Here is a 14,360-nt window from a genome sequence, read left to right as displayed (position 1 = left end):
CCTGGAGTTAAATTTATATATCATTTATGTATGTATGTATGTATGAATGTGCTGAAAATGATATCCATTTATTTTAAGAAAGATAATTAATAGATCATAATGAACTGAATTGTGGGGGCAATAAAGTTTAACAATTGGTTTAAATGTCGTCCAAATCAGGAATAGGCAAGAACCCGGTGCAGATCATGTGAAATAGGTTCGAATAAAGGCTGAATAAATGAAATTTATTACCAATGGAATTCTATATCATGATATTAATATGATTGAATATGTATATACGTATGTATTTTAATTATGTTGCATTTGATTGAAAGTTGAATCGTTTCTAATTAACTCTTTCACTCAGTTGAGAATATTTTGGAATTTCCTAATAATTCAAAGCAACCAAACCAACCCATAAAATATATAGGTCTATCGCTTCCTTTCTGTGAGATACATTATAGGCTAAAAACGTGGATGAGAAAAAGGGAAACCTATCGTCCCTTGCATGAACTCGGTGAATTATACATAATAGAAATTCTAGTTGTTTAATGATAAAGTCCCAATACATTAACATAATCACAAGAAATGGACATAACTATAATTGTAATTGAAAACTATTTCAATTAATTAAATAAGTAGTGAATATGATGTAAACGCAAAAATTTTGTAGTAATTTTTATTGATCGGAATTTGTAAAATTGTTAATTTTGTTTATAATAAAAATATTTTATGAAGAACAAAAATTACAAAAGAAAATAGTAGATCAGATATTTAATTAGAGCTTCTCTAAGAAAAAAAAAAGGCAAAAGGAATAATGAATCAGAGAAAAATGGAATGTCCCTCTTCATTCTATGGAATTCAAAAATAGACATCATGAATCTCACAAATAATCATTTCAAATCCATAGACTCTAAAGAAAATTCAACGTGTATTGGGGTAGAAGTATGTTCTTTTTAGTAGCTATAAGGGGCAAATGAAGATTGAAAGAATTAGAGAGAAAACAGTGGGTAGGAAGGAAGGAGAGGGATTTAATCTAAGCGTGCTGAGCCTGCTGTTGTAGTGACAACTAAATTTAGTAAGAGAAATATTTAAGGAAAGTAAATATTTATTTTGTTTAGAACGATTAATGCTTTGAGAATTTAAAGAAAGGACAGGCAGATTGACAACCTTAGCATAATAAATCAACAACAATTAATTTGCTGACAAGTATATAACCAAGATGGCATGTTATGTCTTGCCAACAGTTTACAATGCCACTTGCTCGTACACAAGAGAATCTAGAGGTGTCCACACGTGTGGCTGAGTTTGGTGAGCTCGGTTAAGTCTGGCTCGTCATTCGAAAATTATTTCTTATTTAATTATTTTTATTATTTAAATCCTCGAATTTAGTAATATTGTATAAATTTGCTCATACAGAAACTTGAAATATCAGTGGGGATTGCAGGGATGCATTAGTTGAAACGACCATGAAGCTGTGAGCCAAAGAAGAAGGATGTGTGACGTTGACTTCATAGTCTCCATGAAAGAGGGAGGCCTCAAAGAAACCGTCAGAGTCTGTGAATCCCAGCAGGGCCTTCGAATCCCATTGCTGCAACAGTTTGTCTACAACATCCCCAGTGGGCAAGTTCTTGAAACTGTTATCAGTTAAACACATCCTGTAACAACCTTGTGGTTTCCATGCTGCCCACATTACAATGCCATCCACCTTAGGGTGAGAATGTGCTTCCCTCAAAACCTGCTCCAAATACTTGGCCTGCTCCAAATAGTATATCAATTGGTTAACATCTAGGGGAACATATATAATATGTTCAAAAATTTCAGTTATTTTGGAAGAAAATTTCATCTAAAAACAGGTTATGAATTCAGATATCGAACCTAATGATTACCTGATTGGGGCTGCTTTGAACATCAAGTTCTGTAAGCCAAATGGGCAATCCAGTGGCAGCAAGAGTATCAATGGAAGCTCTCATGTAAGGAAGGTTTGGAGTACTAAAATGACCCTCAAGCCCAATCCCCATCCGTGAATTACTGTTGCCAGGAAAAGCTTTAATTTCTCTCAGCTTTTGAAGATACTTAGCTGCTGCGGATTTCCCATCTTTGCTGTCCTCTATGGTATTGTAATCATTCAAAAATAAAGGGACCGTCCCATCAGCCATGTGAGCCAACTTATAAAATTTTGCGGAAGCCTGCTTCCCTAACTTGCTTTCAAAGAATGAAAAATGTAAGTTTTCATTAACAACATCCCATGCAATAAGCTGGCCCTTGTATCTTGACATTACGGAGTTTATCCTTTTATCGACAGCCATAGACAGAGCTGCAGGAGAAAGTGAGTAAATCCAGCCCGGTTGGAACTTGGGATCGTCCCAGATGACGTTGTGGCCTCGAACCACGATGTTATGTTTCTTGGCAAAGTTAAGCAAGGCATCAGCAGGTGAGTAGTCCTCATGGCCAGGGGACACTTCGGTGCTGTACCACTTCATTTCGTCTTCAAATGTTGTGACTTTGAACCTTGAGGTAAACCAATTCTGGTAGGCGGTGTTTGTCAGGATATTTTTGTTTATAGCACAACCGACTGGAAATCCCGATTTCTTCTGTTCAATGGAAATTGTAGCATTCGGCAGGGGATTGCCTTGTTTATCAACTGCTTGGATTCTCACGTTAGCTTTACGAATCTGTCAATGTTAATGTTTCTTGCTCATAGTTCGGACAATTCAAACTACAATATCGAACATTAAAAGAAAAAATGAAGGGAATTTTACCTTTTTAATACTTCGATCTTGGTGAGATTTCCACTCTTCTTGGGTGAATGGTTGGAGTGAGATGCTATCAACCCAAATTTCAACTGATCTGTTCTTGCTCTAAACAGATTAAAATCTCTTATGAGATTAAACTAATAAATGAGAACTTAATTTTTTTCTAAAGTAAAAAATTATGATATATATTCTTTATCATGGGCAATAAAAGATTTGGACATAAGAATATATTAAAGACCCTAAGAAAAATAGTAGTACCTCAAAGTAAAGCTCGGCTGGGCCCGAGGCATCCGGAGTGAAGCCACCCTTTAGCATAGACCAGCAGTTAGATTCAGCAACAACTGCACCAGCATGTTTGAGCCCTGTTGCTGCTTTGAAAACCGCTGCTACAGGTGCATTTCCTTCGCTTACTTGTATCCAAGCTGATATATATTTAAGTTTACGTTAGTATTATTCAACACCTTTGCCTAAGACAATGCTGTATGCCTTGACAAGATTCACTTCTTACTGAAACTCCATTCAATATAGTAATTTCAATAAAACAGAAAAGCACTTATATGAGAAATATAAACAGCATTTATAAGCTTCTGTGAAAGATGGAAGTTTTGGGTTTATAGTACACTGTCATACAATAAAATATATGCAAACATGCGGTTGTGTACCAGAGAAAGAGTAAAGCATCTCTTTTTGCAAATAAAGCTTCTGTGACACACTATCACTTGGCTGATTCCTGCCACGAGCCACAACGAATTTGTTGCCAGCAAGCTCTCTATGTTCCAGTTTTGCATCTCCAAATGCATGCCATCCTTCCAGGCCAACATTCAACTCTGGATTCAAGATGATTCCTCCACTCTACAGAGGTTTGTGAGGATTTTCTAAACACTGGGGTAGGAAAAGGGGCAAAATAAATTTAATCAGTTATCATTTTGTATATATTTGGTGCTATCAAAAGAATTCGGTTCACATTCTAGCTGACCTCAATGCTTGCTGTGTAATCATAAGATAAGGCATTAGCTTCAAACCCTGTAAAACAAATGATTTTCTTTTACTATTCAATATCAAACTTTAAAATTTTCTCCATTACTTACCACCAGTACTGTAGCTATCATTGATCAAAGTCTAATTAATATGACAGTGAATTAGAGATATGAAAGACAGCTAATTAGTTAGTAAATGAATGTAAGAACTAAAATGGAGAGGAAAAATCTTGTTTTGTGCTCGGCAAATGTAAGCATTAGCCTCACTGTATAGGAACAATGAACTTCTTTTTCACCCTCTTTTTGTAGTAAAGTTGATAGACAGGATTTACAGTTAAATTCTCATTTTGGAATGTGACATGCACCGCCAACTCAGTTACCAATTATAGATCAAATTGTCAAAGCTGCAATATACAAATAATGAAGAGTTTGAATACTCTATCAGATGATTTTATTCATGAAGCATGATGTGCTTAAATACAAGTGGTGATGGTGATAACAAGGAAAGAAATAGTTACGATAAGTGGCTGCTTAAGGTAAAGGCATGGATTATGCCATGGTTTAAGAAATCAATTACATTGATTATGCCTCAATTAGTTAATGATTATCCAAAAAGATCTCAAGTCAAATCTCCTTCATTAAATGACAAACTTAACCACAAGAAGAAAACGAAAGGATAAACAAGAAAAAAGGTGTAAAATTTATAGGAAACAAACCTGATAAGTGGAGAGTACCTAAGATCAGAAAAATAATCAAATTGTTTTCCAGCTCAATCTTCATTAATGTTTAATTGTATGAGAGCTCCAGCTTGACAGTCTCAACCTTAAATTTCATGCAGTGGGCAAAAAAGAGAGAAATGATAAGCAAAAGCTAGCTAGAACTTAGCCACGAGTTTTATAAGTCACTCTTATGGAAAAGCAAAAGGTTCACGTCATGAGTTTAAGCTATTAATTAAACATTTGTACTCAAGCAGGAAGGGGGGTATGCTTTTTGGCATGATATTAAATGTGGTATATAATCAAGGCAAACAAATGAAATTTCAAGTAAATGTCCAGACAACTTTAGCCTGTAATAATAAACAGGGATTAAATATGTGAAGTATCCCCATTTTGGGTCACTAATTAAGTTTGCCATAGAATCTAATTAATATATATTGACATCTGTCTTGGAAATAATTGATGTGGATACTCATTAAATACATATATACAATATAAGAAACAAAATTTACTACTATCTTTTTAACTAGGAATCGGCAAACCTGCAGTCTGTCCTCCTCCGCACCTACAGATGAAGATTAAAGTTGGAGATTTTACGAACTAATAAGCTATGGTAAGGGGAATGTTAATAATGTCTAAGAGATGCTGAAGAGATAGACGACGATCTTCCTCTATATTTTCCTTCAAAGAAAAGTTCTTAATGTCCCACACCTAGCTGACCTTACCAAGCTTCAATTATTTGATTTGAAAACGTTTCTTTCTGCTAAGGTATTCCAACGTCTGAGATTATATATATGTGCAATTGATGACAAATTGAAGGAAATGTGTATTTAATGTGGTATGGTAGATACAGATTGTTGCATTTCCATAACTCTATCACGTTAACTAATGTAACCTCAAACATGGGTCATGGGCTAACTATGTATTGGACCTTTTGTTTGTTAATTTTTTAAATAATACTAGTCATACAAAGCCCATAATTTCTTTAATTGATATGTCAAAAAAAAAATAGTAAAATGGCAAAAATATATAAATATAAACACACATATAAAAAGTTAAAGCTAATCGTTAGAATCCACATATCAATTTTACAGCCAATTTAGAATTTAGTAAGTTGAGGACAACTGAAAAAATATATAACATGGATGATCAGATTTATATATTTTTATCTGCATATAAATTAGTTAATACATTCCTCATTCTTCCAACAAAAAAAAGGGGGGAGGGGGGGGGGGGGACGGACGAAGACGCCATAATAATATAAAATGATCTTTTAAAATTGCAAATAAAATAAGAAATAATATATATATATATATATATAATAGACAAAATGAATGAAAGTCACCTTGAAAACTTTCTGAGAAGGAGACTGCAAAGCCTTTCAAAGAGAGATATGAAGTAGGGTTTGTGGTTTTTTGCTAGCGAGGTATATTAAGTATTAGTTAAATATCTTTACAATTTTTCCAAATGGTATAAGAAAGGTGTAGATTAAATTTAGGAATGAATCTTTTTCTTTATTAATTGGAATCAGAAATGTTAGACAAGCTGGTTGACTTCACATGTTTGTGTTAATTAAAGGAAGAAAGAATGCTAGTCAACTAATTATGTGTGAACGATTTTTACCCAATTAAAGGTTTTTATTCTATATCTTGTGAGCAAGTTACGGTGGCATAAGAATATGTAGCAAAAAAGAAGATTTGCGGCTAAAGAAAATGGGAAATAGTCATTGTTTGAAACTTTTATAGCAAGAAAATAATCGAAGGTAGCAGATTGAATCTGCTTTTATTGTTCTATGTCATAAACAAGAGCAGTTTAATGGTGACTGTATAGGAAACAATAATGAAAGGGAGTCATGTGATAAGTTGGAGAAGCATTGTGTTTTCCTCAGAGGCATGTGTAGGTTCCACCTTGAATCTCCGAGACAGGGAAGAATCGATTGCAGCCGGATGAGTGATTTTCACTTCATATTCTCCATGGAAAAGAGAGGCCTCAAAGAAACCGTCGGCATCGGTGTTGCCTTCTAAGGTGGTCTTGATTCCCCATTCTTTCAACAGCTTGTCAACAACATCACCGGTTGCCAAGTTCTGGAAATTGTTGTCAGTCAAGCACATCCGGTAACATCCCTGTGACTTCCAGGCAGACCAAATTATTATGCCAGCAACACCAGGGTGGTCATGTCCCTCCCTCAGAACTTGCTCTAGGAACATTGCCTGCTCATGTAATTAAGAGTCAACCAACAAAAATACTTATAATTGAATATTAATCATGTTGTTAACTGATTAGGAGGAAATATTACCTGATTGGGGTCGCTCTTTACATCCACTTCTGTTAACCAAATGGGCAACTTTGTGGCAGCGAGAGTATCAAGCGAAGATCTTATGTAAGGGAGGTTTGGAACGCTGAAATGGGACTCAAGCCCAATAGCCATCTGGTTACCGTTGGCACCGAGCATAGCTTGGGCACTTTTCAATTTGTCAAGGTACTTAGCCGGTGTCGATGCTGAATCTCCGCTCTCCTCTATGGTATTGAACTCATTCATAAACAAAGTTGTCGATGGATCAATATCATGAGCCATTTTGTAGAAGGTGCTAGAAGCATCTTCCCCGAGCTTACTTTCGAAGAAATTAAAATGCAAATTCTCATTAACAACATCCCAGGCGATTACTTGACCATTGTATTTTGACATTATTGAATTAATCCTTTTATTGGCTGCTTCGGAAAGGTCTTTCGGTTGGAGAGACGGAACCCAGCTCGGTTGGAAGTTGGGATCGTCCCAGAAAATATTGTGGCCCCGGACCAAGATGTTGCGTTGTTTCATTAATTGCATCATGGAATCTGCGACCGAATAGTCCTCCTTGCCTTGGGTTGGTTCAGTGCTGTACCACTTCATTTCATCCTCAAAGGTTGTATGTGTAAACCTCGAAGTGAACCAGTTCTGGTAGGCAGTGTTGTCGAGGATGTTCTTGTTAGTAGCGCAACCAACTGGCTTTCCTGATGCCTTTTGCTGGATGGTAATCTTCGAGTTTGCTAGGGGGTTCCCTTGTGCATCCATTGCGTGGATTCTGACTCTTCCCTTGGTCTGCAAAATTATAGCTTGATTATGAGTTATTCCATTCAAATATGCACTAATGTCTTTTCTTCTGGAATTTGCACCTGCAACTAATATCTAAGGTCTCACTCTCCTTAAAAATTAGTTAGATTTTTTGAAATAATTTTGTTTGAATATACTTTTAATGCGTTTGTGTATTGCACAGAGTTTCCTAGACAATGTCATTAAATTATATGTACTGACCTTCTCTAAGCTTTCAAATTGGTGAGACTTCCACTCTTCTTGGGTGAATGGCTGCAACGAGACGCTATCAACCCATATCTCAACCGAGGTGTTATGGCTCTGAAAGAAGTAGCAACTTTAATTTTTAAGTTTTTAGAACAAACTGATGTTGATAATAAAAGGAAACCTTGAGCAAAAACAAGAGGAAATTATTACCTCAAAGTAAAGCCGAGCAGGGCCCGACGCATCCACAGTGAGGCCACCCTTGAGCATGGACCAACACTTGGACGCGGCAACAATTGCACCGGCATGCTTGAACCCAGTTACGGTTTTGAATACTGCCCTCACTGCAGCATTCCCTTCACTGACTTGTACCCAAGCTTCATGAACGCAAAGATAATAGAAAATTTATGTCATTCTAGATCAAAATTAAACTTGTAGAATCTAATTGATCATATTAAGTGGTATATATACATCAGAGAAATGTCTTAAACAAGGCAATACCGGAGAAGGTATAGAGCTTGTTCTTTTCCAAGTAAAGATTCTGGGAGACACTGTCGAAGAATTGGTTTCTGGTACGAGCCACGATGAATTTGTTGCCATTTAATTCCCTGTGTTCCATTGTGGCATTCCCAAATGTAGACCATCCCATCAAGCCACCATTCAACTCTGGGTTTTTAATTATTCCTCCACCATACTGAGGTTTGTGAGGTTGTGCTAAACACTGAAGTTTGATAGATAATATTCAGCATTTTTGCCCAACCAAAAAATTAAAAAAGAAAAAGAATTCTTTCCATACTTTATGGGCATGAAATAGGAGGTTTAATTAATTATATTTCCAGAATGAATTGTAGGGAAAATCTTACCTCAATGCTGGCTGTATAATCATAGGACAATGCCTTGGCTTTCATGAGTCCTGCAAAATGTTTGTCATCTGTTAATTATTTGTCCCTTTTGTTTGATAGAGAAATAATAACGAATGCACGCATGCATGCTTCGAGCATATATATGGCAAAGCAGTGATTTTTTTTTTTGTTTTATTTATCTTTTTCATAATGATGAGAGTACCTTTGCTTAGCACTAGTAGAGTAGTAGGACAATGATTAATGGGATTCAATTAAAATTAACCCTTTTGAAAAAAATATTAATTAATCCCATCATTTAAACTAAGTTCATTTTTGGAGACAATATTGTCTTCTAGTTAAAATCAAACCTGCAGAAAGCATCAACAACGGCAACAACAGCAGCAGACTCCGTTTCTTGCCAAGCTCCATTGTTTTGTATTTTGATCCTGCAACCACTTCAACAAAATAAAATCAATCGCATCGATCTGAAAAAAAGAAAAACCCAAAAACACTGACAAATCCAAGTATATGATTCAAAAATAAATATAAATATTTGAATTTGAATCTTTCAATCCCCTAATAAAATAAAATAAAATAAAAAACACAATGAGTTAATTCATACTTGAGGCTCAATCAGACTGGAGTGAGAAGATAAGGAGATTGAGGAATTCTATAAATTAAACTTGTAGTTTTATTGATTTTATAGCCAACACTAAGCAATTGGTTCAAGTCAATGGCTTTGTTCAGTTTTGGCAACACACCTATTAATATGGGAAATCATTTGTCATATTCATCACAATTATGTATATTAAGGAAAGCACTAATTTGTATTAATAATGGAAACTAAAGTCCCGGGCATATCAGTGCTGACCCATGCAATACGTATGGCTATTTTCGAGTCTTACCATATATTTAGAGGGGACAAGATTTTTGGCCATGTATGTCATGTGTATTACAGTAGGCCAGCAGAGATGTTAATTTCTTTTCTTCATTCCACTTCATGAATGTTCAGTAATTTAACGATTGGTTATTGTTTATTTAAATTTGCAGTTATTAGATTCTCACTTGAAGTTCAAGTTTATGTAAATTTAGTCTAATTTTCTATTTAATTTTATCCAATTATATGCTAATTGTTATTTTCTTTTATACTAAATATAATAATGTGTGATATATATATATATATATATATATATAGAACTGTTCAATCATATTATTATTTTCACTTGTTATGTAATCTTTAAAAAAAAACTGAATTTATTATTGTTCAAAATTAATCGTTGATAACACACACGCTGTTGCAAGAATTATTAAATTTTTATACATTTTATAAATTATTGGGTGTTAAAATAAATGTTATAGACATAAGGTTTTTATGATTAATGTAGTGCATTTTGAAAGAGAAATTAATAAATAATTATAATGCCTGAAAGATATTTCTTTCTATTGTTAGCACAAATAAGCATTGAGAAAAGAGGTAATGAAGTACATGAAAAATGGAAAATGTTAGGGAGAAAGTATCGAAAATGAATAAAGGACAATTGAAATCAAAATAATACAATATATGTATGTATATATCGGAGTATATTGCTTAAGTAGTATTCCGACAAATGCACATAATGTTCATGCAAATTTTCCAAAAAAAAAAATAATAATAATGAGGAAGCACAGATGATGCTTATAGGATCTGTGCAAAAAGCTGTGCACTGTGCTTCGATGCTTTACACCATTGGAGTTGAGATGGCAGAGCCAATAACTTTATCTTTTTAAATTGTAAGTAAAATAAATAATAATAATAATATAATTAACAAAATGAACGAAAGTCACCTTGAAAATTTTCTGCACCCTCTCAAAGAGAGAGATGACAACGAAATAAATGTTAGCCGGTCCATTTTTTATTAAATATGAGGTGAGTTGAGTATGAAAATTTAAGTTCATATTAAAATCGAATCTAAATGGGTCAATTCACCAAATCATATGGGTTTAAAAAATTCATAATTTTAATTAATTTAATAATTTTATATATTTAATTTTATAAAATTAATAATTTAGTTACTAATAATATTACTTATTTTATATATTTTAATATATTTAATATTTACTTATCAAATTAATAATTTTAATTTATGAATTAAATCATAAAATAATTTTATTAATAAAAAATTTATTCAGTAAAATTATAAAAAATAATTTTTTTTAAAAAAAAAATGAGTTAACCCAACTTATCCTATGAGCTAGCAAGGGGTGGACTGAGTTGAGGTTTTGATGATCCATATAAAAAATGAATTAGCCTGACCCAACCCATATTTTATTAGCCCACAAATACTTGAGCTGGGTTGTGTCGGGCTAGCCTATATTAACAGCTTTAACTAACATGTTGGGTTAAATGCCACATGATAGATCAAAAAAATTTTCAATCTAAATTGAATAAAAATATATAATATTGGGATTAAATTGAACAAAATTGAGATGTTAAGAGATTAAATTAAAAAAATATTTAAAAAGTATAAATTTTTAAGTAGATTATTGATATGTTTATTTATAAGCTAAATATTTAAGTGTAAAAGATTTATGACGTTAAAAAATATATATAAATATTTTTTTATTTGATTATTTAATTTTAAAATATGTAAATTAATTTATCTTTTTTACAAAAAAAAGTTTAAATTCTCCTTCTATAAAAAAATTTTGAAAAAATTTCATACCTAAAGTCAAATTGAGATGAATAACTTGCATTACGTTCAAATAAAATAATATAAAATGACTAAATATGTTGATTTAGTTACAACTTTCACAATTTATAAATACACGTTCTTTTAAAATTATTCAACTCTTATCCAATTTACCTTTTATTTAAATTTACTTAAATTAGCAAAATATATTGATTTAGTTACAACTTTCACAAATTACAAATACACATTCTTTTGTAATTATTCAACTCTTACCCAATTTACCTTTTTATTTAAATTTACTCAAAATTTATTGTAAAACAATTTTATTTTAAGTCAAAAACCACAATCAAATTCTACTAAATTTAAATTTAAATTATTAATTTGGATCTACAAAAAAATTATTAATAAAATAAAATGGTACAAATATTTACAGTTACATTTAACTTTATCAACTATAAATGTAATATTTAATCTAAGAAATTTTAACTTAAAAAATATAACTTGAAATATTAAACAAAATAAAAACATAAAAAATAAATAAAAAATTAGAATGGTGGAACTAAGATTCTATGGTTATAATAAGAGCTTTGTCATATTCAGATTAAGCAAGTCATAACGAATAACTAGGGTCGATATAAGTAGAATATAACAAATTAAAGAATTTATTTACTTTAATCTTTCGTTATCTACTTTAATTATGTTAAACAATATAAGTAGAATTTTTTTTAAATTAGGAATAATCTATTATAAATAGTACCCTTAGGTTTATGGAAAAAGATAATTAGGGTCAATTGCCCCAGTAGTCTTTAATTCAAGCAATTCAAGCATAGCATTCATAGGTTATTTGTTTAGAATCTTAAGTATTTATTTTGTTGGAAATAACATAATTATTTTTTTTCCAAAGTCTTTTCCTCAAAGTTTATTGTGTTTTTAATTCCACATTTTTGCACAATATTTTGAGTTAGACTTGCTTAGGCTTTTTATCCCCAAACCCTAAGCATCGCACATATTTTGGTTAAAGCTTTAGGCCCATGACATTGGGTTGTAGGCATTCGCATAACCTACTGCTGTGTTTGGCGACTAGTTTAAACTCTCGAGCCATGGTATAGGTTCCACCTTGAATATTTGAGACAAGGAAGAATTGATTTTCACTTCATATTCTAATAAGTTATTAGTTAGTTAAATTTACAATTTTAAAATTTTGATGTCTTAATATATGTAAATTTGGTTCAATTTAATATTAAATGTAATAACGTATGATATATCTATAACATATATAAAAGTAAGATATTTCAATTTGTTTCAATTGAATCTTTAATTGAATGACAAGTGTCATTCAATTAGAACCCCTTTTTATTTTTTTGACCTTTCGTTTTCTATTGAATTATTTTTTCTTTTACATCTTATGTCAAAAATAAGTTGTTCTTGACATTTAAAGGTTTTTTTTTTATTTTTTTACTTTTATTTATTTTAATAAAAAAATAAAAATAAGATGTTTCAATTTCTTTCAATTTGTTTCAATTGAGTTTTCAATTGAATGACAAGTGTAATTCAATTAGAACTCCTTTTTATTTTTTTGATATTTCGTATTCCATTGAATTAATTTTTTTTACACCTTATGTAAAAAATAAGTTGTTTTTTATATTTGAAGGTTTTTTTTGTTTTTTTTTGTTTTACTTATTTTAATAAAAAAACTTTAAAGCAATAATTTATAACTTTTAATGCTTAGAAGATAGATTCATTCAATATTTATCAGTTACAATTTAATATTATTTTTTATCTATATTTTTTTATTCTGCATGAACTTGAATCTATATTATATAGATATCTATTTATTACTTAAATGTTTAAATTTCAATAAATATCCATCCAATTCATTATATAAAAGTAAGATAATTGATTGAGTCAATTGATTGACATTTGTCATTCTTAATTAAATTAAATTTTTTTACACCTTATGTCAAAACTACATTGTTTTTGACATTTGAAAGAATTTTTTTTTTTTTACTTTTATTTATTTTAGTAAAAAATTTTAAAAATAATAATTTCTAACTTTTAATGCTTATAAAATAGATTCATATTATTTTTATCTATATTCTCTTATTCTGCATCAACCTAAATCTATAGTATATAAACATCTCTTTTGCACATAAATTTTTAAATTCTAATAAACATCCATCCAATTCATTGAACAAAATAAAAAAAGTCAAAAATGTATACTCATTTCTCAATATATATGGCACACAGTCATCATTGAATAAATAAATCAATTAACTCTTTTTTAGAGATGGAGGTGGAGGGTATATAATTAAAGAACAATTAACTCTTTACTCAACTAACAGTTATAGGTAATTGCAAGGGAAAAGTATATAAACTGTAAGGAGATCTAATTATCACATTAAGAACTTTTTATCATCTGGCAAGGAGACAAAGCATTACTAAGCCTAAGATTTTAAGGTTAATAACAATGGGTTTAGCAGGTTGCAGGTGTTCTGAAGTCAAAACATATAATACTAAAAATTATTGACTATTTTATATTGATAGAATCTTTACATTATACTGTTACCTTATATTCTATAACTGTTTATTTTAATCTATTAATAATATAGGTTATATACTTTCTCATTTCTTAATAGTTTATTATATATTTAATAATCTTTGATAGGATTATCGTCTTTTTTGGATAAATTTTGTTTTAAATAGGATAACTAATTGGGTCAATTGGTTGTCATTCTCAATTAAATTAATTTTACACATTATGTCAAAGCTGCATTGTTTTTTACATTTGAAGGGTTTTTTATTTTTATTTATTTTAGTAAAAAATACTTGAAACAATAATTTTTAATTTTTAATGTTTAGAATATAGATTCATTTAATATTTATCAATTGTAATTTAATATTATTTTCTGTTTATATCTTCTTATTCTGCATGAACCTGAATCCATAGTATTTAGACATCTTTTTTATACATGAATGTTTAAATTCCAATAAATATTCATCCAATTCATTGAACAAAATAAAAAAGTAAAGAAAGTTTATTCATTTCTTAATATACGTAGCACATAGTCATCATTGAACAAATAAATTAACTAAATTTGATAACTTTTAACCATTTATTTTATATATAAAATATATATTATTAGAAAT

General features: G+C 30.8%; 1 protein-coding gene and 1 pseudogene across 1 annotated transcript; both read right to left on the bottom strand.

Annotated features, from left to right (window-relative positions):
• On the bottom strand, positions 1,371-4,492 carry LOC18608093 (annotated as a pseudogene).
• LOC18608092 (anti-sigma-I factor RsgI6) lies at positions 6,190-8,618 on the bottom strand. Its single transcript, XM_018115217.1, has 6 exons — positions 8,566-8,618; positions 8,204-8,423; positions 7,916-8,079; positions 7,721-7,819; positions 6,725-7,507; positions 6,190-6,641 (listed from the first exon to the last, which is right to left on the bottom strand). The coding sequence occupies exons 1-6, from the start codon at positions 8,608-8,610 to the stop codon at positions 6,279-6,281; spliced, it is 1,674 nt and encodes a 557-aa protein (XP_017970706.1). The 5' UTR covers positions 8,611-8,618; the 3' UTR covers positions 6,190-6,278.

The sequence above is a fragment of the Theobroma cacao genome, chromosome 2 (assembly GCF_000208745.1).
Source record: "Theobroma cacao cultivar B97-61/B2 chromosome 2, Criollo_cocoa_genome_V2, whole genome shotgun sequence".
Lineage (NCBI taxonomy): Eukaryota > Viridiplantae > Streptophyta > Magnoliopsida > Malvales > Malvaceae > Theobroma > Theobroma cacao.
This window is presented reverse-complemented; position numbering and strand designations above follow the sequence as displayed.

What these genes read in the sequence shown, in the direction of transcription:
- LOC18608092 (XM_018115217.1), bottom strand. Translation starts at nt 8,610, where the DNA reads ATGAAAGCCAAGGCATTGTCCTATGATTATACAGCCAGCATTGAG. An exon ending in ATTATACAGCCAGCATTGAG is followed by an intron (nt 8,424 to 8,565) that starts GTAAGATTTTCC and finishes ATCAAACTTCAG; the next exon opens with TGTTTAGCACAACCTCACAA. An exon ending in AATTTGAAAGCTTAGAGAAG is followed by an intron (nt 7,508 to 7,720) that starts GTCAGTACATAT and finishes ATAATTTTGCAG; the next exon opens with ACCAAGGGAAGAGTCAGAAT.